The sequence below is a fragment of the Phasianus colchicus genome, chromosome 1, assembly GCF_987193195.1.
Source record: "Phasianus colchicus chromosome 1, bPhaCol1.hap1.1, whole genome shotgun sequence".
Lineage (NCBI taxonomy): Eukaryota > Metazoa > Chordata > Aves > Galliformes > Phasianidae > Phasianus > Phasianus colchicus.
The window spans coordinates 39,553,518-39,580,180 of NC_143436.1; the positions used below are offsets into that span (position 1 = coordinate 39,553,518).

Here is a 26,663-nt window from a genome sequence, read left to right on the forward strand (position 1 = left end):
AGAAATAAAATAGAAGGTTTTTCTGGATGGGAATGTTGGAATCTGTAGTTAAATATTAGAGTTGTATCTAGTGACTGCATGATATTGTAACTGATGATAACTTTCCATAATGAGGAGTAGGATTGACAAAGTGAGTTATGACTTCAAATTTGTCATGGATGGAGTCAAAAAGAAAGGACATACAAGATCATCTATTCCAACATTACTACCACTAAGCTACTAAACCATACCTCATAGCTCCTCATCCAGACGCTTGAACGCTGCGAGGGACAGCGACTTCACCTCCTCCCTGGGCAGGCCATTCCAGTGCCTGATCACCCCTTGACAGAAAAGGTTTTTCCTGATGTCTAATCTAAATCTCCCCTGGCACAACTTGTGGCTATTTGTTGCATCCCTGCTGAAGGCTGCTAAATTCCATAATTGTATAAATGATTCACATACTTAGAGTGTTTTGACTTTTAACTCAAGTAAAATATAATAATAGAATAACCTACTGCTTCAGGAACTGAACCGTTAAAGAAAGATGCTTTGAGTACTTTAAAATAGCTTGGATGCTAAGTGCATACAGAAGAGCTGCTGTAACAGTCATCCTAGTTCTTTCCAAACACAGATTTACTGTGGCTTTATTTCTTGCCACGTCATATAAAATGTCCAGGAGGAAAAAGAAGGTGTGTAACGTCTCAAGTGTTCCAGGGTTGCATTTTGCTTTGATTGTAGAAGATAAAAATCCAAACACTCTTAATCTGAGTTTCATTAATAGATTTGGGCCCTATCAGGGATACTTCACTAGAACTTTCTTCAATGTATGTCTCTTTTATTACTGAAAGAAAGAGGTTTTATTTTTTAACGAGAGACAGATGTGTTTACAATCATATGTATATATTAACTATTTAAAGTGATATATATTTGTATGCACTGAAATTTATGTGACTTTTGGTTTATGTCTTCCAGGGGAAGACCCTGAAACAAGAAGGATGAGAACTGTAAAAAACATAGCAGACCTGAGGCAGAATTTGGAAGAAACTATGTCCAGTCTTAGAGGGACTCAGATAAGCCACAGGTATGCTGCTTTTGTGTAGACTACTTAAATATCGGATTATAGAAATGCGTTATTACTTGCTATGTGAATTAGAGACTTGACAAAAATTAAAACTATTACTATTAAAATTAACTATGATACCATCCATATTGTTTTCTAGACTCCCTCAACCACTTATAAGTGACTTCAATATTCTTTTCTGTCAGTGTCTTATGCAGTCATTCAAAAAGATGTTTGTTGTTTCAAATACACATCTATTTAACAGCCTTTAATAGATATTTAATAAAATTTATTCTAGATTATCTACAAGCACATTATTTATCACACAAATGTGTGTGCCTGCAGACAGACAGACATGCACACACACACACAGTGACACAACTTTTTTTAATACTCCATCCTTTTTCCCAGCCCTTGCTTTTCCTTGTTTCTCAGGAACAGGAAAAGCATTCTGACTTCTCCATTTTGTTCTGACAGCACATTGGAGACAACTTTTGACAGCACTGTGACAACAGAAGTGAATGGGAGAAGCATACCGAGCTTGACAAGCCGGTCCACCCCAGTGACTTGGAGGCTTGGGCAGGCCAGTCCTCGGCTACAGGCAGGAGATGCCCCATCCCTGGGTGCTGGGTATCCTCGCAGCAGCACAAGTCGATTCATTCACACAGACCCTTCTCGATTCATGTACACCACCCCCCTTCGCCGAGCAGCTGTTTCTCGCCTTGGAAATATCTCACAGATCGACGTGAGTGAGAAGGGAAGCAGTGATTTGGATATGTCCTCTGAAGTTGACGCTGGTGGCTACATGAGTGATGGGGACATCCTTGGAAAAAGTCTCAGAACAGATGACATCAATAGTGGGTAAGCAGCACTTTCTCCTGTTTGAACTAACATCAGATTGGCAAGTTCATTAGCATCTTCCTGAAAAGTTCTGGCACAGAAGCTGCATTATGGATGCTACATAAAAATCTATGTATTAGAAATAATAATAATAAAAATAAGCCCCTAAGTTGCCCGCAATGTTCCCACCTGCCTTCAAATCCAGATCCTTCTCTTTCACATCAATATGAATTTGCAATGAACGTTGATAAGAACACAGGTATATTGCTTTGGAATTTCTTAGTTGTCTGGTAAGCCATCAATTTTCACTACTTGCCTTGAGATGGGTTTTCTGGAAGTATTTTTATGTTTTAGTTGAGAAGGTAGATATGGTATTGGACCCAACTAATGAAAAGCAGTTGCTGACACGCCTGACTTTCTCTGTTAACTGCTTCAGATACTGTCTTGTATACTCTGTGTTTCAAAACAATACTGCAGTTTTTCAGCATTGCGTATCATCAGATCAGGAGGAATATCTTTCAATGGAAGAATAAATTGGTTACTGGTTTATCCAGGTGGAAGACTGAACATTACTTACAAACATATTTTTTGGCCGATCAATTGATTGACTTTGAGGTACAGCATTTCTTGTGATACCAAGAGGGTGACCAAAGTACTTTTTTCATGTGGAAGTTGAGTTTCTCTGTAAAATAATTCTTTTTTTTTTCAGTTTTCTGTTTTTTGAAGAATAAGTTTCTGACTGATTTGTAAATATATATAATATAAGGGTCTTTATGCTGAGATAACAAAAAAATATACAACTTAGTTTCAAATTACTACTGAACAATTCTTGCTCCTATGTGTCCTATTACTTCACTCCTATGTATGTTAAAAGTTCTAAGGCATCATTTAAAAAAAAAAAAAGGCATATTACAATGTTATCCATACATAAATTGCTGTTCAGTGTTGCCAAAAATATTATTTTAGGTGAAAAGTTGGCACCTCAAAGCTTCTTGGCGGCTGAGGTTCAAACATTGGTTTGAACAAAGTCCTGTAGAGCCAATGGCCTTGTCACCCTGCACTACTTCACTCTGCATACATTTAGGATTGTCAGTCTAATCTTTTATTTTGAAGTACAGCTATGATGAAAGAATGATAGCTGATGAAATCAGATATGATACGATCCTAAAAGCAAATCTGAGTTTGTAATCCAGCCTGTGCCTTGATTAGTGTCTCACCTCAAGCAGCACCAAAAGACCAATTTATAGAAATACCATAACTGTAAAGAAAGCAAATTCCTATATCTGTTAATGCACTGTCTCAATTATGTATGAAAGGAACAGAACTGATAAGCCTGCCTGGAGTGTAGCATTAATGGCTGACAAATTGGATGCCATATTCATGTGTGCTAGAAAAGACAATGAAAAGAAGAAAACAAAGAGTAAGTCTTGACTACAGCGCAGAAACAGAGAAAAGTAATATTGAAGATGTAATAGCTTAATGTCTGAAGACCTTTTATAATAAAGAAAATATAAATTCTGCCTTTAATGGATGCATGGATTTATTTTAAAAGATTTTAAAAAAGAGTGGAATCCTTTGCAGTGAGTGATGAGTTGTATTAGTTAGCTTATCACTTTAGAGAATAAATATGGTCATCTTGTGTGACTTTTCTTTGCATCAGTAATAAGAATGACTCAATAGGCAGTAAGTTACAGTGTGCTCAGTTAACGTTTCTAGGTGTGGTAAATGTTAAAAACAAGTTAATAAGTTCAGAAAATTCAGAATTCATCGAGGCATGTAAAGTCTTATCTTCTTCATTCCTCTTCCATTTTCAGTTTAATTACTTTAAACACTTGGGGATAGGAATGTAGCAGTAATTAGAAATTAGTGTGAGGGAGGCCTGTTAAGAGACTTGTAATATCTCTCCATTCAGGCCTTAGTTATAGAGTACATAATCCATATAGACTGGTTTTCACTCAAACCACACCATTTAATTTAATATGCAATTTAAGAACCTTGGAGTGTATTGATGAATACACACCCCTCACTAAATAATCTCTCAGAAAGTCTCAACTTTGTCTTTAATAAAAGGAAAATCTAGTACCTTAGGAAAAAAAAAAATTAAAGTTATCTTCTGCAGCTTTCTGATATCAGGCTTTCAGAAATCCCTTTCTGAACTGCAGATCCCTTGGCATTTAGTTAAAAATAAACAAATTAATCCTTTGTGTTTTAATGTACATGAGGTTGCCATCATCCAGATTGCCATCCAGGACATGACGCTGTCCCAAACTGTTGGTATCTCACAAATCTTCCCTACTGTAGCTTTGAACTCTAAGTCTGGACCAGTTCACATCATGGGGGTGATGATGGGTGTTCCTGGACTGCTGTGTCAGTCACTCAGTCTCCTGGATTGAGAGATCTGTTGATTTATATTAAATCAGCTCCAGAAGGAAACATGGGATGAGGGCCAACACTACATCTGGAGCACCAGTGGTGTGTGTGAGCTTTGGCTTGTGCTTCAGAGTCTGTGTAGAGTTATTAAAGTTAAGTGTTTGTGTACTTGGACACACACTTTGGCTGAAAGATGGATTTGAATGGCATCATTTCACGGCTCTAGGAAAACTTTTGTTAAAGACTGTTTGAATTGGGAGTGAACTTCTGTATTTTAGACGTTCTCCCAGCATTCAGGATCACTCTTATTTCAGTAAGCCTGTACATTTGTTTTTTAGTAGATTCACTGGGGTATGCCAATATTTTTCAGTTATCAAAAACAAGAGGGAGATATAAAAATCAAGTCTTTGAGGACAGACAGTTTAATGTAAGATTCTTCAAAAAAATAATGGAGAGGTCTTGAGAGAAGCTCTCAGTTACAAGCTTAGTTACAAGCACCATTTTAAACATCTCACAGAGATAACTAAACTGTAGGTAGACATTTCAGAAATTACTGCTGCCACTTGAAATTCAGAATTCTTTAATGGTTCTCTAGTGAGTAAGCAGCACTATTCCCTCTGTTGAATTCATTACTCATTCACTATAATGTGAAGTGGTAGAAATCAAGCAAAGGAAACACAGATAGAAACAGATGTTTAAATACCACTGTAAGGGCTTCCGTGATATCTCTCTTCATATACGAGTGTGTGCATCCCAGCAGGGACTGTGGACTTAGGTTCTTAATTTCTGTTTCAATTTAGATGAATGATTTTGTTTGCTCATTTGTTTTCCATTAGATTTATATCCCTTGCATCTAGTATTATTGTTTGACAAGACTGCAGTACTTAAAAGGTACTTCAAATTTACAAAGATATTTGAGAGCTTCAGTCTAAATATATTTTGGCAAAACAGGTTACTCTTACCAAATGATCCTAGAAAATGAGCTCATAGCTAATCTCCCTTCACTGAGCCCATAAGCTGGGAATATTTAGTCTAAGTCTACATCTAATAGCATAGTCTTTACCTTAAGCAGTTGAATTCCACACTCCATTAACTTTAGAGTGAAACACAGTTGGCAGATGGCTGCATTTCCCACTGATTGACCACACATTTATTTTCAGGTACATGACAGATGGAGGACTCAACCTATATACGAGAAGTCTGAACCGAATACCAGACCTAGCTACATCACGAGATGTCATTCAGAGAGGGGTTCATGACGTGACCGTGGATGCAGACAGGTAATGGTGCTTGGCACAGTAAAAACCTATCTGAGTTTTACAGATATTTTTCATCCTCCATACCTGTTAATATACCACTATTCTGCTCATAAGGAATAGCAAGAGAAAGCAAGCTTCAACGACTAATGTGTGATCACTGAATATGCCAAATGCTGCAGCGGGTGGGGAAAAAACAAGTTTCTTGCAAGGGATGGGGAATCAGAGGAAGAATTTATTGTTGAATGTGTGAGTGAATAAATTGAGCAGCTCAGACCTCAGACCCATGAACCTGAATTTCTGAAAAAGGGCGTGATTTTTACGGGTTGCCTCATCAGTAGATGAGCACACGCAGTCCCTAGGCAGCAGGGAGCTTGCTTGTGCCTGACAAGTGGGGCAAAACACAATTCTGGAGTTTGTTGGAACCAGAACCCTGCTCTTCTTCCCCCATATTGCCCCTGAGCAGTGGGAGGCGATAAGTGTGGTTATGTGCTACTATTTATGCAGCGTGAAAAGAGACATTATCATACCCCCATACACGTATACATAGGTGTGAGCATAAAAACGTACTCCCACTAGTACTTCTGAAGATTAGGCAAGAGTTTTCTTTTGGCTTGTGTCCATCTCTGGGAAATACAGATCCATAACTTAAGTTTTGCAGAACTTCATCATCAGAGCTGTCAGCTCTGAGGTTTTGGTCAGACAATCACAGAGATAAGGAGCAGCTGTGAAATTTGGCAGTCTTCAGTTTTAGGGGTTTAGTCCCAGCCTTTCAAAATCAATGTTTTTAATCAAGAAGGGTTGAAAGGTTTGTGGAGCAGCTTTGGTTTTGTAAACCTAGCAAGTTAGTTGAAGCTTCAGAACAATAATCTAGATATGGTATTATTTTCACTTCTCCCAGTTTTTCAGTGAAAATACGTCTACGACACAAGTCAGGAATAGTCTGCATTAGTTAAACAATACATGCAGTGCAGTAGGATAGATAACATAATTTTCTTCTAGAGATTCTAGTTACTTAAAATAAAGGATTGCTTTAGCTAACTTAACATTTATTGACCTTGAAGAAAAAGTCAATTTTAGATGGATTGTGTTGGTTATTTGGAACACAAGCAATGATGCTATGCAAAGACCAGGAAAGTATTAGTAGGCGTTTAAGAAAAAATAAGTTGGATAGAACTCAAGCAGTAACAGAAGGAGAAAATGAAATGTGGGTAGGAGAGACTTTTGTGAGCTCTGTATGTTAGAACAAGAACCTTAAGCATAAAGTGGAAGAGATGGTGGATAATTTGGGAGTTAGGAATCCAATAGTTAAAGACAGAGATCGTTGATAATGCCCACGTTTTTTATGTTTCTCTATATATCTAGTTCATTTGGGATGGGAAGTTATTAGAGATCTTACTTTGAATTATTCGCAACCAGATTTCAAACCACAAATTTTGGTTGGAAAAAGAAAATCCAAATTTAGGGATTTAAAAATGTTCTTCTAATTCTTCATACCCTACGTGCCACTCAAAGCCTTTGTTTTGCTTTCGTGTGTTATTTAGTAATGTATGTGTTAATTTGTCTGTGTGCAGCTACGTATGTTCTGGATGTGAAAATATGGAGAGGCTATTAGCTCTCAATTAATGAGATTGTCCAGTATTTTCCACTACATAAATCTGTTCTGGTTTGTTCATACAGACTTATCAGAATGGTTAAAAAATATCACACCCAAAACTACTATGTTGTATCTGAGCCTTTCATCTCTGAGTCTTTTTCATGTTAGATTCTGAAGCAGAGAATTCAGAATTGTCAGGAGATTGTTTTGGGTCTTGAGTGAAAAGCTGACCAGTGTTATGCAAGATGCAAAGCTTTTAAAATATTGGAATTCATGCATACTTAGGGAAGTGTTATTTGATCTCAACAACTAAAATTTACATATATTCCATCTTCATTGTACATTCTCAGACTGCTCTTGACATTAGTAAACTGCATGAGCAGTCCTCAGAGTAATTTTTTTGAGGTTGAAGCCTGTAGTTGTGAAGTCAGATTTACTTTGTACTGACAGTTTACCCGCATGCAAACAATGACAACTTGTGCTTTTCCAGACCCTTTAAATGGGATACCATATTACATGCCATTTATTATCATGTAATTAAAAACTTAATCATGATGCACTGGCATGAGGAATTAAATTAAATTAAAGGTTTGACTATTTTGCCATTTTCTGACCTTTCAGTGCTTGATTTTTAGAACCTTAATCATCTTTGACACTTATTTTTTTGCATGTAAGTGTACTCTATTCCTTGAAGCGACAAGAAGGTGTTTAGGAAGTGGGAAAAGCTCAAGTATTTTTTATGAGTTCTGATGACAGCAAAACATATGCTTGCCAAAAATGAATCACAAAAAAATTGTTCTAGGTCACTTAATAAAAGTATCTTAATAAAAGGATCTTCACCAAAGCATGTCACACTTATATGAAATCAAATGAAAAAGCAGTATAGAAATTGCTGAGACTCCTGCTTTGTTTGAAAGGAGATGTTTTGAACCTTCACAACAGTGCGGATACCTGAGATTCATTATCATCTCATGTAGCTTTTCACATATAATTCTTATACTCTGGAAAGTAGAGGGGGGATTATTTCAGGGTTTCAAGGTATTCTTTGCCACTAGTATGATGAACTTCCATTGAAGAGCATTATTCTATTTTCTGTTGGCCAGATAGATATGTGAATAACATTTGCATTTTCTCTATAGTATCATTATTATAAGCCATTTTCATAGTTGGCAGGATTTGCCCTGCCCTTTCTGTTGTAAAAGATTCTGCTGGCATCTCTGTGCAGGGAGAAAATAAATGATAGGCTGCAAATACTGATCTACATTAGCTGGCATCCAGGGAGAGAAACTATCTGTCCATCACTACAGCCAGCAAGTTTTGCTGACAGCAGCTCCATGTTCTTCATGAAAATTCATCTTAGATTTTCTCTGATGACCTAAACTGCAGCTCCTGCTTACATTTTACAACTTCTTTGTTTTTGTGAGCTGACAGTACAGTGTTCATCACATAGGTGGGCTGATAATACCCCTAAGAGTAATGCCATTTTTGGAAAATTTATACTTTCAATCTGATTCTCATCTCATGGATAAATCTGGAATAATTCATTAAAATTAAGGGCATCATCTTGTGTTAAAAGACAATCAGGTCTCCAACTTGATTGCACTCTTAAGTTGGTTTCTGATGACACCTGCATTTCTGCTTATTTGGTGAGTGCCAAAAAGCAAATTGTTTGAGGATCTCCTTTTGGAAACATAGCATGAGTAAACTCATCCAAACAATAATATTAAATTGCCCTTTGAACAACTTCATAAAAAGTTAAATGCATGAACAAAGCATAAGCTCAGGCTCAAGTGTTGCTTGCATGCTGCTCTGGAAAGCAGATCACTGTAGAAAGGAATGCAGAGTGGTTGTTTGTTCTGGGGAAAGAATTGAAATGGCTCAGTAAAAGAATGAAGGGAACTGGCATATATCAATGGTTGGATCTTCTTCTTTTGATTTTTTTTTTATTGACATTTTTTGTCTGTAGGTGACTCTTCCTTGTGAGTTACCTTCCTTCAGATACCATAAAAATTTAGTTAGAGAGCAAGACAGATTGTTTGCAGTGAGCGTATCTAGGGGTGTGTTTGGGAGAGTTCTCAGTGGTATGATATTACTTATCATTTATTCTTCTGTCTTTCTGCTCTACTCTCTATCATTTGCCCTCTGGGACTCTTAGAGGGAGTATTTAAGGAACATTCTTGGAGTTGCAACCTTTTTCAAAGTATGATGAGCCAAAAGAGATTAAACAGAACCACACAAAATGAATTATATTCTTGGAAAGGGTAAGGTTCATTGAAAAGTAAATAGCAGTAGTTCCAAACCACCCAGTATTGTCCATAAAAGCTGTTAAGGAGGCCTAATGGAGCCTTTCCAAGTATATAGATCTGCTGAGTTCAGTCACATTGTCCTTCCACACTCTACACCTGTTGAATTTAGCACGCTATCAAAAGTCACAGATTTCTTCGCTTTCACAATGGTTAAATTATGCTGCTATTTTCTCCTGACATCTCGACTGCACTTTTTTGATCTTTTCCTTGGAAAAAGTCAAATCTGTAAAGGTAGCTAGCACTGCTTAGTGTGATTTTATCATGACCTGCTTTGTGACTTTGCTGTTACATTGAATCTGAGCCTGCTTTTGCATGGTTTCAGAGTTCTTGTGCACAGGGAACCCTGAAAATGTTTCCACCATCTGTCACGTGTGTAGGAGATTTGGCAGTTAGCTCAGATGCATTCAGGCTGGTCTGCTTGTTCCCAGCCAAACCATAATCACCGTAATACATTATTAATTATAATAATTCCAGATTTTGCTTGAGGTTTACTAACTTCCTGCATGAATGTCTGTAAGTTTTCTTATGGTGTTGGAATAGATGAATCTTGAGGTGGAATATTGTACTTTTAGAAAAGGATCTTCAAGATATTGAACTGGGAGCCCTGTTTCATGGTAGTATCAGAAGAGACGGAGAGAGACCACGAACTAACTTAAAATCCTAATGGAATATGATGCCCAGTCTTGTACTGGAAAATTCTGACAGCAGAGTGGAATTGATGGTGGTGTTTTAGAACTTGACTCCTTGAGAGGTTGTTCAGCAAACATACTTTGTGTTACCTTCCTGTCCAGTTAATTCTGTGAAATGTCATGTATGTGAGCACTGTGCTAGTATTGTGCGGCCTTCAATGTGCCCCTGCAGTTTGGTGTTGATGTGATCACTCCTCTGCTGTGTTGCAACTGTTACCTTTCGCTTCTAGAATTTACTATGAATAGTTAAAAGGAACTGTGGATGCCATGGCATTTGTGTTCTTCCCTGTCTGCACACGTCCAACCTGCCCTTCCATCTCCCAACGTTTCAGCTCTATCCAGCTCTAAGGATCAGAGCCAAATGGCAATAGCACAACTATTATCCCGCAGAAATGAAACAATAAATTGTAAAATTGACATATACACTTCTCTATATACGCCAATCTTCTTTTGCTGTAAATCAGTTGCACTGTGGGAGGCTTCCTATACATCTGCTGCACCTGACTTCACCACTTAGTATGCCTGGGAATGTTGTGCTGGGGCTGGGGCTTAAACTAAAAAAAGTGATTATAGACCTTAAAGTTAGCATCATTCATCCAGTCGCGTGACCTGCTATAACTGTCCTGGCTGTGGTTTTACAGTATTAGTAGGTTCTTAGGACACTAAAATAATTATAAACATCTATATTTCACTGTTTCTGCAATTATTACTCAAATATCTCAAGAAAGCGTAATTAAAGTATGCCTCTTGTGGAGCAATTTAAATTTAAAGCTCTGTTTTTGCTATTGTTGCTCTCTTCTATCCTTTTAAGCTTGTATAATTTCTTTTCACAGCTGTTACTGTTAACATTTCCCACCATTTACTTTTATTATTCTCGAATGATCCTGCATTTTCATAATCTCTGGTGTAAATCTTTCCCCATTTTGGCATCTGTTAGGCTATCAAGAATGTTACTAGTCAGAACTATCTATTTCAATGCATAATTCCTTTTTTTTTTTACGTTTCTGCAAAATAAGGACACTAAATTTAACTACCTACAGCATGTGCATCCATGCATGAAGAATAGAATAATTATATCAAAAAGGAGTGCTCCTGGCTTTTTGGCTCATTTTATCTTAAAGTACCTAGGATCCTTTGAGAATAAATTCCTTAGTTTATAACACAAAATTAAAAGTAAAATTCTCAGTAATATGATTTTGTACAGCATTATTAATTTAGAAAGAATTGCATTTGAATTGAGTATGACTTTATTTCTGATCATGCTTCCAAAAGTAAGGATTTGGACAATATAAGGTAAGCAGAACAACTGGACTTTGGTCTTGCTTTGTGAGGTTGTTCCTTTCCTTAGTTGCTTTGTCTGTGGAAGTTGCCTACAAAACTACAAACCAGAACGTGGAAGCACTTAACAGCTGTGTAGCTGTTAGATTGGATATTTTATTAGTATCGGTGACATAAACTGCATTGTTAGCATGCTGTCATTAGTATGTTAAACTGTCATGATCCTGCATCATCGTGTCTGCAGAAATGTTTACATCCAGCTTACATAAGGAAATGACATTTGGAAATGCAAGAACAGTGCATGGCAGATGCTTACTTTAAAACAAGAATGGCTGCAAGTGTTTACATGGAGTGAATGACAAATGAAGTTTTCTGTTCTTTGTTTTTTTTTGTCAAGTGGCAGAAAGAGGGACAATATCAACTAATTTTGGTTTTGTGAAAAAGGGATTATTGGAAGAAAGTTTTTAGACTTACAAGGAATGGAAGTGAATTGCATTCACATGTGGTGCTAAATGAACTGAGCATATGATTTTCTGTAGGGCCATTAAACTGAAGGGTGTCTGTTTACAGCTGACACATTTAACTTTCTCACAAATCTGTTTCTTCAGAGTGGGTGGTGTGGAGCTGTGCATTAATGTCATGCAGTCTTTATTTCTGCTCATCTCCAAGTTTTGCTTAGATACTTAAAAGTTAATTGAAACGAGGCTGGACTTAATGTATTTTAACAGATTGCTATTACTTTCCCTGCAGGAAAAAATGGAGATGGTTTATTTTGATTGTAATTTACTTTTGACGAGAGTACCAGTGTATTTAAGAAAATATTATTTAATAATAACTACCTAAAATGCACTTTCCAGTTTCAGTAGCAGCATCATTTTGGTTCACTGCTGTACTGGCTCCCTTGTGTTAGAACAAAACATGGGTAGCAAGACATAAATCATTACCCAGAATACCAAAACATAAAATCAAAGAATTCACATCTCCCGTGTGATGCATATTTGAGCCTTGAAGTCAAGAAGCATATGATGTTCTTTCAGATGTCTTGATTTGGTTATTTGGTTGATGGCTGGAGGAAATAATGTTGTAATTTTGTTCTCCTGCATACCTATTAAAAAAAAAAAAAAAACATACTGCAATGTGCAATGAAATAATTCCAATTGAGATTACAGTTCAGACATAAAAGCATGGCATGTTTTAGGTGTAATTCATAAAACTGGATATAAAAATTGTAATTTTGAGAATTTAGTATTGGAGAGGCAGCAATTTGTGATCACTTAGCTGTCTTTTGTTCTAATTTTCAGTAGAGAGACCTACTCCTCATGGAGTAAGCTATTCTTACTTACTACTTAAGTCACTTATTGAATAACTGTTTTTCTGATTGCTTCTTACCAGATTGAAGTACTTTTTCATATGCATATATAGGCAAGTTTGACAAACATAATTGAAGAATTAAGAGAATATTCCAATTAGCACTTTCAGAGAAAGCAATTCTTTTGAAATGCCATAAAAATCCTTTGTTTTTGATTTATTAGTGGTAAGTTCACTTTAAAGATCACTTGGATTTGGCATCCTCAGCAGAATGATGAGGAAAAGAAAAAATGGAGATAATGTTAATTTAAGCTTAGCATCTGAAGGATGAGACTGCATATTTATTTCACTTGTAAGGATGCCTGCAGTGTGGCAGGGGAAACCGCAAGCTTTTGACTCTTTCAGTTGCAATGTGCTATTCTTCATTTAAAGCAATGATGTTATCTGTCTTGTGGTGATGTTCAGTCTATTTTGTGCTGGGAACTGCATTGCAAGGTAACTTCATCATTAATGGCTAAAAAAGAAGGCTGGAATCTAGTTGAAATCTGATTATGGGCTGTTTATGATCAGACAAAATGAAGAGAAGGATGTATTGAAAACCAGGCAGGTTAAAAAAAAAATGTGGCAGTCTTTTTATTTGCAGAGGAAGAAATGGGCTCTCATTCCTGTGAGATGGCTAAGGAGGTGTTCAAAAGGAGAAAGCATGGAAGATAAGCTGGGAAGGATGCAGCACTGGCTGCAAAGTAACTAGCCAGAGCAGAGGATGCTCCTTGCTGCATGATGCCTGCTGTTGAGCTCAATGCATGCTAACCTTTCTGATTGTAAAAAAAAAAAAAAAAAATGTTGTGTGTGTCAACATTTTCCTTATAAACCTTAAGTATCACCTCTGAGTCTTCCTGTGGTGGGGAGAGTAAGAGACAATCCTTCCCTTGCTGTCTGTTCTTTGAGTGCTGTTGTGATAGCCTCAGCTGCTCACAGGGAAATGGTGCAGCGATGTGCTTAGAGTTTGTTTTCTTTTGAAGTTACAGCACCAATCTCATCTGTATCTAATTGTTAAGATATTAAGTCTTCAAAGATTTCTTTTGTAAACAAAACATTACCATAACAATTTAAGCACGATCTGTTGTGTAAACTTAAGAGTGGAACCCGCAGTACATTTTGCAAATCAAGTTTTGTACAAAAGAATGCAACGTAGTCATAGCAGATTAAATGGTGTAAACTATATTATTTTAAGAAAATTTAAATAGCTTCTCCTCATTTAATCTTATCTGAACAAATATTTCCTTAATCCATTGCTTGTGTGCATCAACTTTTATCTCCAGTGTTTTAAACTTCCTCTTATGTTTATTTTGGATGTATGTTTCTCTAGATTCATTTCACACTGTAGAATAGAATGTAAAATGGCTGCTAAAGCTATTAACTGCTGTGTAGGTAGATTCTGGAAAGCAAAAAATTACTTTACTGAAATTTAAAAGCATGTATAGCTTTGAAAATAATTGCATTTCCTTGAAAAGTACAATAATCGACAGAACAGGTATTTTTCATTCCTCAAAGTGTTGTTTTGGTTTTTTTTTTAGAAATAGATCTTACTGATAAAAGCTGGAGTGTTTTATATTTTCATATGATACAATTTTTTTTGGTGAATTCCTCAGGATATTTTGTGAAAGATGAAATTCAGATATTTCAAATCAATGGGATTTCAATTGGGTTCTGGAAAAAGAGACTGTAGAGACAGAAAATACTAATCTATGTATTACCTATCTTCCAACTGTTCATTAATTAACAGATTAATATTGATAGCCATTGCCTGAAATCTGAAAATATGTTTATTCAGATTTGAAACACACTCAGTTTTAGGAGTAAGATCATGAACATTAGGAACAAGCCACGAGGAATTAAGGTGAGCTGTGCTTATCTGAATTTTTGAAATCAAATCTTGATGTTTCTATTAGATATTTATGCCAGATTCAAACACCAAAGTAGACAGAATTTAATGAATGATCTGTATTTGTTGTAACTGGAAGAAAGGTAAAGCTTTATGAGAAGCAAGTAACAATTTATGATCTTCATAACTTGTGAACCACTGTCTGGAAGCTCTCATCTTTTCATTGCCTACACCAAAAACATAACTAGACAGCTAGCTTTTATGTTAAGATGGAGCACCCTTGTTTTGAAGACTAAAATAAAAAAAAAAAAAAGATGTTTTTTCTTTTTGTTTGTTTTGGCTTGGTTTTGATTTTGTTTGGATCTCTCCTAAAATAAAAGAAATTCTAATGATGCACTCTAGTGATGTGACAAACCTGTATGTACTTACATCAGCCACAGCATGATATGACATAGTGTCATCCAGGGGTCATCCCTTAGTAGAAGGAATTGCCTTTCAAGGGATTTTAGTATAGCTCCATTTTAGGAAAACCAGTTTCTGTACAGAAAAGCTATTGAAAGAAAATTCAATGTTTTTTTTGAAGATAAAAAGTTATTCCTTTTCCTCTTCAAGTGAAAATCATTCCCCTTCATGAAAAGAATAGCCTTAGTATGCCATATATGACCCACATCTTTTGATGCTTAAAAAAAAGCAACACTGAATTGCCTCTATTCTATGTATTTCCCCTTTGTTCAGGATAGAAAGAAGTTTACGATCTTCTATCTTGTACATCTTTCTTTTTCTTTCTTTAATCATTTAAATTAATGATAAAATAATACTCTCAAGAAATGGATGAATATAAAGTAGATAAACTCAATGGAAAACCATTTAGGAAAAATAGTATTTTTGTGTATTCATAATGATGTTGACAATTATAATTTAAAGCCTTGCAGATAAATTGTGAAAGCTAATTTTCCAACCAGATTTTCATTAGTGCTACATTCTATAATATTATCCATCATGTTTTCTTTTGGAACAAATTGATTGGACTGGCAGTGCAAGAAATTTTAATAAGACTATGCTTTATATATATATGTGTCATTCCAGTGTGCCTCTGAATTGCTGTGTAGTGGTAAGTCAGCCTTGAGAATTTCTGCAGATTTCCAGTGTGGGCAGTAAGAGCAGACTCCATCACAGAAAATTTACATTAGAGAGTTTATTAATTTTGGATTGCTGCTTGGTACAACTCGGCACAGAAGGGATAAATACTGAAGGTAACTGACCATCAATGCTTCATGCAGTATTGGTTCTTAGTCCCCAGTGAGCACATCTACCACTTACTCAGGGAATCATAACTATTTCCTTGACAGCAGCTTTATTTCTCACACTGGCCGTGATGTTGATACAAAGAGGAACAGAATAGTGATGAGTTTTGTATGTGATATTCTTTTTCTTGAAGCTTTAGGAACATGGCAGGTATCTTCTCTACCATGCTTAGCTGGGAACATTTAGCTCTTCTTTGTCTTCTAGGAAAACAGAAGTAAAACCCAAACAGTGCATTTATTTCACTATGAACTGAATTATCATAAGAATAAGGGTTTTGATCTTTTCTTTCCAGAAGGTAAAAGTGCATTTCTGGGTTTGTAGTTGTGGCCTTGCCATAGGTTATTATGATACCAAATTGCTGTTGACTCTTCAACTTCTCAAGTTGCAGCTTTTAGTAAAAATATTTCTCAAACTAAAGGAATCTCAGATTTTGCTTTTAAGAAGTCATTGTTCCTCATAAAGCTGGATTTCAAGCATGTCTCCTGCTTTTCCAGCCTTCTGTCCTATTCTCCACACTATTTCTAAAAATCTTTTTGTAACAATGTGCCATAACTTAAAGATTATGCGATACACATAACCAGATCTTCCTGAATGATATGTGATTCGATTCAAGAGCTGGATGCTTAAGTTGTAGATTTAGCAAATTACTTACTCTTTTCAATTGACCCTGGAGAATTTCCTTAGGATAAATTTGTAGATTAATGTACACGTCAGAGAAAGCCTTTGCTCTTTAAGGAAACTCAGCTATGAATCTTGCTGTGTTTCTTTGTACTTTTCTGTTCCCGAAAGAAGAATAAACATCACTATGTTGAACCAGTATGATTTTAGAAGACGAGTGTACTTTTGCTGGAACAATCTCATGAGAATATTGTGGATTTGTGATATATGTAATCAGTCTGCCATTTATTATTTGCATTTTAGTACTTGGCCCCACTAAAAGATGGAGCAACTCCTACGCTGGCCCCCCCATGTTGTCTGCTTTCTTGTGGGTCTCTAGCACATGCTCTACACACAAGACCATATTCACCATTAAAAGCTTCCCAAAAAGATTGTTAACACATTCTAAATTTTCTTTACAGTTAGCCAGAGAGTGCTAAGAATGATTTAGTACTTTCCCTGCAGTTCTTAAAAAGGAGCATATGTGAAAAGGGCAGCCAGAAAATGAACTGTTGGTCTGGGCTGAAACTGGAGCAGGAAACTCCTAGGGACACAGCAGAGAAGTGACTTTATCACGAAGAATGGGCAAATCTTGTTGCTAATTATGTATCTAAGGAGAATTATCATGTGTCTCTTTAACACCTAAAGATCTTCTGAGGCTGTGTGCACACAAGACATCAAAAGGATACTGAGAACACTGTTCCCAAGAGCATATGTATCATGACAAGTACAGTGTGCAAAGATGTGAGGCTGACTTTGGCTCTGGTTAGTACACCAGGAAAATAGCACTGTGTATTGTCCTCATCCCACTCAACTGGGATGCTCTGAAATGACTCCATAGGCTGTTGGCTGAAAAGACTGCAGTGTATCTGTTGACTCTACTTTCGGCATGGATGCAGTAGGTTCTTGCAGCGGAGTATGCTGGGCCCTTTGTTGCAGAGGAGATTGGCCAAGTGCAGAGGGAGCCCTAGCAATCCCTACGATACTGGCAGCAGCTCAACAGAAGTGGTGTGGCTCCTTTAGCTTCATGCTTCAGCTCTTGCCAGCTGCTGCACTTAGCCAAATGGTCGCTCAAGAGCCCTTCAGATGCTCTCAATTATAAAAGACATTTCACTAATTTCCATTTGTCCTTAGGCTGTGGAAATCCTGGAATGGCCTGGAGGTGCTCTGGGTGCAGTTGGTGTGAACTAGGGAATTTAACTTGCAGTATCTGTGTGTAACATTTTAGTCAGATAGATGAGATAGAAAACTATATTAAATGCTAGATAAATCAGTGCTGTATTATGTCAGAAAAATATATTTATCAGAATAGTACTTCAGATTAATATTCTATAGTAGCAAAAAAAAGTACTGATTTCTTCTCTGCTGCAGTTCCTAAATTCTCTAATCCATATTTATCTGCCATGTTGTAATGAAGTCTATGTGCCAGTGCCATCAGGACTTTATACAAGCCCTGAGGATCAGCTGGCTTCTATTACAATCCTAGTAAATCTCATGAAACTAACAGCAGAGATGGTAAACAATATATGACTGTAATTATTTTATACAGATAAATGACTGACCTTGTGGTAGATATGTTGCAAGTTAGAGTAGTTGTACAGTGTGCTTTACACACTATTTCACTTTTTTATACTCCAGTTCCTTTAATTTTCCTTTAGTTAAACAATCACAACACTTCTTTGGATTCTGAGTACATTTTTGTTTTTGTATTGACTGTCTTATTTTTGTCAGCCACATAATGTTGTATTGGATGAGAACATAGGCAATCATTCGTGCATTTTTGGAAAGCTGGTAGTATATTAATGTTTTTCCTTGAAGACGTTCTGTCTGCTATTTTTCTCTAAATTTTAGAAAAATTTTAGAACTAATTTTAAAAAATGATCACTGGAAAAACATGGGATTTTAAAGCCAAAGTTTTGCCAGAGTTTTAATTTATGTGGTTAAACAAGGTTTTTTAAGTAGGCACTGCGTCCTTCATTTTTAAGCTAATTTAAAAGCATACCCCCTTCGTTAATGGGTTCTTCTTCCTACTGCTAGTTTTGTCCTCTGATATTTTTATAAAAGCCTTCTGTATTCCCATTTGGATAGCATTACTTCATGATGCTTCTTCTCAGGCCTTATCTCTTGCCTGCAAGACTTGGCTGAAGCTAACTTATTAATTGGTTTCCTCCCCTTTTTCATTTTACAAGAAAGGACATTTTTAACCTTCGAACTCTGAAATCACACCAGTCATTTATTTCTCCTTGCATTCATCTTCTGAAGCAGTACTGAATCCCTTTATACCTCCTGGGGTGTCCTTTAGGCTTGACCAGCTTTCTTATACCCTGGTAGTTATCTGCAGTGTTTTTCTTTCTCAGCTTCTTCCAGCTCCTTTCATTCGGATGTTTAATCTTATATTCAGCATCTGCTACTGTTATTTTTTTCTTATTATAAAAGAAGGGAATGCTAATCAGTAGTCTTATCTTTCTGAAGGATAGACTATACTTCAAAATACACTTGATAAGCATTTGATTGAATGCATAACCCAGTAAATAGCTGTAAGACTTTCCCTTGCATTTTCCCATAGTGATTGCATCATTTTAAATTTATCACCACTGCATTTTTGATGGTGGGATTATAGCTCAGTGATGATACCAGTCTGAAATCTATGGTCATAGAATCATAGAATCCTAGAATGGTCTGGGTTGAAAAGGAACACAATGATCATCTAGTTTCACCCCCCCTGCTATGTGCAGGGTCACCAACCACCAGACCAGGCTGCCCAGAGCCACATCCAGCCTGGCCTTGAATGGCTGGATGGGGCATCCACAACCTCCTTGGGCAACCTGTCCCAGTGCATCACCACCCTCTGAATGAAAAACTTCCTCCTAATATCTAACCTAAACCTCCCCTAAGTTTAAAACCTTTCCCTCTTGTCCTATCACTGTCCACCCTTGTAAACAGTCATACTCCCTCCTGTTTATATGTTCCCTTCAAGTACTGGAAGGCCACAATGAGTTCTCCCTGGAGCCTTCTCTTCTCCAAGCTAAGCAAGCCCAGTTCCCTCAACTTTTCTTCACAGGAGAGGTGCTCCAGCCATATGATCATCTTAGTGGCTCTCTTCAGGAAATACAAGCATTGTTGATGTTCAGTTACACTTATGAAAGCAATTGCCCTTCTGTTTTAGGTTTGCTTTTGTGGTGTTAAATGCTAGCCCAGTGTTGCACTTTGAACACCTCCATCTTTCTTCAGCTTCTCTGTCAATCTCTTATGCTGGTTTTGGCACACTCATATTCATTCTGGTGTGAACTCTGTGCTAGGCACTGACTGGGAGGTGGAAGACAGGATCATTAGGCAAAAATGAGAAAAAGTAGCAAAAGGCTGTTGTCAGTATTCAATTAGGGAAGAAGCCTTTGACATCCTGATAAATACTGCCGATGTGAAACATTCCAAGGAATTGCTTCAGCATCTCCGAGTGGGTGGTAACAAATGCGACAGACAAGAAGGCTGGAATGTGAGAGAGGAGCATCTCCTAAACTGGCAGAGACTATTAACTGCAACAGGCTTCAAATGTGTTTGCTGTCTGCATTTCTATTTGTATTTCAGCTCTGTCCCGCTGGTCTACTCTCCAGCTCAAGCATTGCCATCATCTATTAATGTAGAACGAGAGAAAGGGTTTCTTAGTAACAAGGAGTTTTTTTTATTATTTATGTTTTTCCCCATATGCTGAAGCCATTCAGGGTTTTCTCCAGCTTCATGTTAGTGATCTGCCTCTGAGTCTTGGGCGTCTAACTGGAGTAATTTGTGGGTTAGAGACGTGTGCTGTTACATCTTCCTGAAGCATTCTAACTGATGAAAGATTTTTTTTTTATTTGCTTTTGTTTTATTTCTTTTTCCATTTGCTTTGGTTTTGTTCTTTTCTTGCCTAGCTTAAGCCAAACAGTAGCCCTGATTTTTGGTCTGCTCCAGCTTTAAATCAGGATGACATTTATGGGAAATCAGAGAGAAATTCAGGATGCTGGGGAGAGATCCAGGGTGACTGGCTGCTGTTCTGGCAGTGATTTATTAAAGCAGCTGCCTTATCTCCCTAACTGAGATTCTGGCATGTTCACTGCCATAAGCCCAGCTCGCCAGAGGTCTTGGAACCTTCTCAGCAGAACTTTCCTGTGTCATAGACTTTGACATTCAAGTTCAAAGCTGAAGAATTACTTCACTTTCTAATATCAAATATTGATATGTTATAAGTAAACTGTGCTTCATTGCAGCAAGCAGCCATTGTGGATAAGTATTGACTCTGTGAATGCTGCGTCTTTTTTTTTTTTCCTTAGAAAAAGTAATGTATGTTTTTCATTTTATTTTAGAGAAGAATGAACACTTCCGAGTTCTGGACATATTCTTTTAATTTTATGAAGATGCTTTGGGCTTTAATAATTAGGAGACATTCTAAGAGAACAATCAAACAAGGCAGGAAAATTACTATGACGTGGGTTGTCTTTGCTTCTAGGAAAAAGCTATCTTTCCTCTGTTTAGCTAGTGCAAAGTCACAAACTTATAGCTGTCATTCAGCCCACAATTATATGAAACACAATGCAGAACTGATGGAAGTGATATTAAGTATGTATAGTCTATTTCACGCTACCTGAATTTAATTGCTTTACCTAAAATCAAAACAAAATGACAGCATAAAAAGAAACAAACATGAAAGCAGATATAACCTCTAATTGAATAGACAAGCTGGACAAAAAACTGAAGTTCCTGGCTTGATGCTGTGTCTTACTGTTTTAAATTATCTTGGTACACTACATTTCAGGGGCTGATTTTTTTCTTTCCAAGGAGTAAGAAAGAAATGTCTGTGTATTGTAAATGGCAAATTTTGCAGTAGAAAGAATCTTGCCTTATATTTTTATCACCTCCCACCCCTAAGCCATGCAAGATTTGAATGAATTTAAATATTATTTTGCTGTCCTGCAAGGTTAGAGATGCTATATATGCCCTCTAATGCCAGTGGAACTGTTGAGAGGTGCCAGAGGAGGCAAAAAAATTTCCAAGAAGCTCACTGATGTATATACCTCCATGCATTCTGCCTACTGGTGTCTGTCCAAGCAGTGGGAGCATGTGCACACATACACACTATGTGTCAGTGTCTCTGTTGTTAGCAGTGGAAGGAGTGATGCTCCACAAGCTGTGCTGCCTCTTCATGCTGTCACTGTTCATGCAGACTCTGTGCTCAAAGCTGGTTGACTTTGAAAGTCACCTAGCAAGCTGGTGGGATTTAAAAGCTAAGAGGATGTGACCTTAAATGGTTTGCACTGACACGGCACGCTAAGGTTTCAGCTCTTGGAAGATAAACATAAGAGTCCTAGGAAGCTAACAGATAAAGAATGACATTATAGGCCAAGGGAGCAAAACCACAGTGAAAATTTTAATCATGATTCCAAACAGATAAGTTAAAATTAACAGAGCATTTTGTGAAGATACATCAGGCTCAAGAATCTGTTTTGATTCCCACCCTCTGATGAACTAGATAATTAAAAATTTACCCTGACAGTGCAGTTCAAAACTACTAATTATTTATCAGTTTTTGCTTGGCAGCACGGTGCTGCGTGTCAGACCTAATTGACATTATATTTTACTGTACATATCAGAATAGAAATGGAAAAAATCTGCATGTGTTCTCTTTCCCTTTGTTACAGTGACAAAAGAAGGAAGTATTCTTTAATTATACTCCGTCATTCAGTACTTAGTATTTTTTTCCTTTGTCTCCACAACTTTAACAGATAGTCCAAGCAGCTAGGGATATAGAGGGGGAAGGATTTTGGGTTTTTTGTTTGTTTGTTTGTTTGTTTTTTTAAATCATTAGACAAGTCTGCTGGTTTCTAGACTTTTAGTCCCTCGATGCTAAGTTTTCCAAGTGCTTCAAAAGCATCCGCACATTTCTTGTGCTTTATTTCTGCAATGGGGAAATGTTTTCTTCCTACTAACTGTGATAGGTCTGCCCTTTACATCTGCTGCTTGTGTTATTGATTAGGCAAGCAGCTTCTGGCTGCTCTGCTGCTTTGCTCAGTTCTGAAACTGCTCACTGCACACTCTTTAGTGCTCACCCTGACTGTTTTCCCATCCTGCCCTGTCCTAAGTGCCGTGGAAATTGTAAATTTTCTGGGGCAAAGATTCCTACTGGTGTATTGCTCCACTGCACATATAGCATGTTCAACTAAAATATTTGAGTTTTTATTCTTTTGAAGATATCACAATCAATGTTATGGTAACTATTAGTGACAGTCATTCAAAGCAGCCTTCACAAAATTGACTTTGCACTCATTTTTTGCATTGATTCAAAGCCATCACCAAATGCTATTTCTCCATGACTCAGTCATGCACTTCTTTCAGAGTACTGTTATTTTTTCCAGCAGAATTCCTCCTTGAAATACCTTGCCTAAAATAGAGGGGATGAAACAACACATGAAAAGTTAATTGAGGGTATTTTGCACTGAGGAAGTGGGGCTGTGAAATTAGAGATTTGAATTGGAAAGCACCTTTGTTGTCCCATCTAGCATAATTCTTCTCTGTTGCTGAGTAAAGACTTTTGGCTTTCTGTTCCCACATTGAATATTATATTTCCCTGAGTGACAATTTTATGGTCTGCCATTGCAGGATATTAAATTGCCTTTTCTCACTGAGTTGTGTTTTTATATAGATTTTCTCAAACGCATTAACGTAAATACTAAAATAAAAAATAGCAGTAAATGGTAGAAAGCAGGAAATTTAAGAAAAATATATGTGAGATAGCTATCAGGAAAGCAGTCAGAACAAGCGAAACAAAAAAGCAAAACACAATAATTTCTGAGCTAGGAGTTGAAGGAAATGAGAACGTAGTCTGAGTTTATAAAAATAACATGGAAAAAAATCACCATGGAATAAGAATAGTGGTAGTTTTCATAATCTTTCAAAAATTGAATTGTAAAAGGTGCTTTTATCATACTAATGTCTGTGCCTGTTTTGGTAAAGCATTCCACTGATTCTCTGTATGGCTGCAGTTAATTATCAAGGTGCAGTTAGCACTTAGGAACAGTGACAGGGAGAAATGTTGCTTCATAGCTTAGTAGTGCAAGATATCTGGACAAAGAACATCCAACCATTTAGAAGGAAAGGCAGGAAAAAAACTTTAAGATGTTCTTCACTTAATTTTGGAACCCAATAAGGCAGTACCAGTCAATTAGAGAAGTTAAATGCAGAACCACACTATGGGAATAGGATGCATGTGGAATCAAGAGAAACTGCTTACTAATTCTGATACCTTATTCAGAATATTCGAGCATATATTATTTACATAATCCTTACATGTGGAGAGGAGCATCATCTATTGACAAGCAGCCAAGGTGAGATGAAAGAGAATGTGCCAAGGGTCCTGCTGCTCTTCAGTAGTGCCACTCCCTTGCATTTATTACAGATTCCTGGAAGAAGCTATTTAATAAAGCTCTCAGTAGCGCCTCTCATGATTAGTTAATTTCTGTCATAAAATTGCTGAGAGACTTCCCATATTATCTTCTTGATTGCAGTATGGTCTGCTATTTGACAACTCCAGAAGAGCTCATTGTCTAATCAAGGAATCTCCCAACTCAATTTATTGTATTACACAAATGTGTGTACTCTGAAGGGGTTCTATCTATTGAACACCAACACCAAGATCGTGTTGTAATAAATACTTTACTCAAAAAAATAGTTAAATAAGATTTGCTTATTACAAAATTATTTTTATTACACACATGCAAAAAAGAGGGAAGCAAGGAGAATTGCACTATTTTAAAATCATTGCTCTCATTCACACTTCTTTTAATATCACTATTACTGTTAATGTATCATTAAGTTAATGGAAATATTACTACAGTAATGATAAAATATTCACTACATTACCAGAAAATGGTTAAGAATGTGTTCATCCATCAAATATCTGAATATTGAGTGAAATGAGAACAGTTCACAGTAAAATGACTGGAAAATAATGAGGTCTAAGTTAGGTAAAATAATTCAACCTAAATGAAAACAAGATAATTTTTCAGGATGCCATTTTCAAATTCCATTTTTCTACAGGCACTTTCTTGAAAATAACTGCAGCCACTTCTATAACATCTTTTGTTGATCGATATTTTTACAATAGTTGAGATTAGGTTCTTCATTGTAGTGACAGCAACGTCGATGAAATATTTGGCCTTAATGATTCCGTTCTGGCAGCAGCTACTAATTCTCCTTACAATGAGATTGAAGGTTTTGGTACAGCAGTTGCTGGGATGGCTGACAGGGTGGATTAGTAATGCTGAGCCCTGTAGGAAAAGGTCACTGCTGCAGTACCCAAGGGAGGTTTGTCACTGGGAGAGGTGAGGCCTCAAAGAGTGGTTTGGACTTGGACAAAATAGTCATTGGCAGGTATAAGTAGGATTTTCTTATTGCATCCTCCTTATCTTTGCCCACCAACAGCACTCCAGGTTTCTAATCACTACTGCCAGGCAGCTGTCGCCTTCACAGGACTGTCAGCTCTGCTCTTGCCTGCCCCGTGTTATTTGTTGGTGATGTTTTCAAAAGGAAAATCTTGAGCATGGTGCTGCTGGGTGAAAAGGCAAAAATGAAAGATCTTTTTCTACTGACAGAGTCTTAGGGAAAGCTCTTTTTTTTTCCTTTTTCTGTCCTGTTTTCAGAGTTGCCCACAGTATTCTATATTCTTCTATATAAGTTGCATACACTTGTCTGTATCTCATGGAGAGATCTTGTTTAATCCAAGTACATTTTGCATCTCATTTAAATCAGAATAATTACTTTGAACTGTGAATTACTAGCCATGAGGGTACAGGTTTTCTAAAGATTCATAGAAAAATGTATCGTGTAGTGGCCTTAGGAGACAATTTTGCTCACATGAGGTAATACAGGCAGTGAAGTACTGCTTGCCTGAAAAATGTTGGCTCAGCAGTTCACTCTGAAATGTCATGCCATTTCAAAGACTTATCTTTCACAGTGCTGTGTGTTGCAAACTCACTAGGCTGTATACTGAATACTACATACACAGTAAGGATGCTGTATGTAAATGGAAGTGCATGAGAACTTGAGTTTGCAAAATGAGAAGTGAATTGTGAGAAGTAAGAATTGATTGGCAGTTTTCTGTTTGCATTTAATGGCCCTTGTCCACAGCTGCATTAAGGGGCTAGCTGAATTTGATAAGCTGACCATCTGGAGCCACTTCATATGGGTAATTTTGATTAATACTGTGCTTGATTCCTCTGTTTCGGCTGCATTTTTCTTATACCAGTTGCAATGTTAAATAGAAACTTTCTTATTTTCTAGGAGATAAACTACTTACTGTGATAGATATTCATTTCCAATCCCAAAAAACCAAACTTCATGTGAAGAGTGACCCCACATCTGCTAAAGACACGCATCTCAAACTTCCATTGATTTTAATGACATTGCAAAAATGCACTATACTTAAAGAGTTTACAAATGATAACAAAAGGCCTCAAGACCTGTACACAGCTTCAAAATCAATTTAACAGTATACTCAATTTAGGAACTAATCTACTTGAACCAGGCAACATTTTGGCGTACCCACAAATGGCACAAGATCTTTTGGAAGGGAAGGCCTGGTCTTGTAAAGACAATTGGGTTTCCAAACCTGTTGCCTGTCACCCAACCCTTTAGCAAGGAGCACTTAGCATTTATTACAAAAGATAGAGGAAAACAAATGAGTAGTTTGAAGAGCAAGGAGGCACTGGATTTAGGTTTAGGACATAAATATTCATCAAATCTAGCTCACTTAAAATAATTGTTAAGCACAGCCTTTCTATGGGAAAAGCTGTCAAGTTTGATATACAGTGCATTCATAACCTGACATAGAAATGATTAACTCTGAGATGGAAGAAACTTTTCAAGCAGCATTAAGCAGAATATTTTGCCAGTTTCCCATTATTATTATTTTTTTGGTACTGGTAAAGGTCATTGATTTCAGAGAAATGGAAAGCAGCAATGTGTAAAAGATAGATAGAAACTTAGTTCTCTGGAGTAAACCAATTCCTCCCACTTCAAACTTTAAAAACAAAAAGAGGAAAAAGAATGCATTCTGATAATGCAAAGATTTAAATTAATCTGTCTGACATGTGGGAGTGCTAGAT

At 36.9% G+C, this 26,663-nt stretch overlaps 1 protein-coding gene across 7 annotated transcripts in view; it reads left to right on the plus strand.

The window, feature by feature from the left end:
* The window catches only part of NAV3 (neuron navigator 3), a 258,341-nt gene that overhangs the window by 155,582 nt on the left and 76,096 nt on the right, over window positions 1–26,663 (plus strand). For 5 of the 7 annotated variants that reach the window (XM_090139114.1, XM_090139116.1, XM_090139123.1 and 2 more), the window contains 3 exons: window positions 952–1,060; window positions 1,517–1,900; window positions 5,410–5,529. In XM_090139114.1, the coding sequence (XP_089995240.1) occupies window positions 952–1,060; window positions 1,517–1,900; window positions 5,410–5,529 (613 nt within the window). Of the gene's footprint in view, window positions 1–951; window positions 1,061–1,516; window positions 1,901–5,409; window positions 5,530–11,369; window positions 11,391–26,663 lie in introns of all 7 variants that reach the window. The other 2 variants (XM_090139108.1, XM_090139109.1) reach the window with 1 other exon arrangement.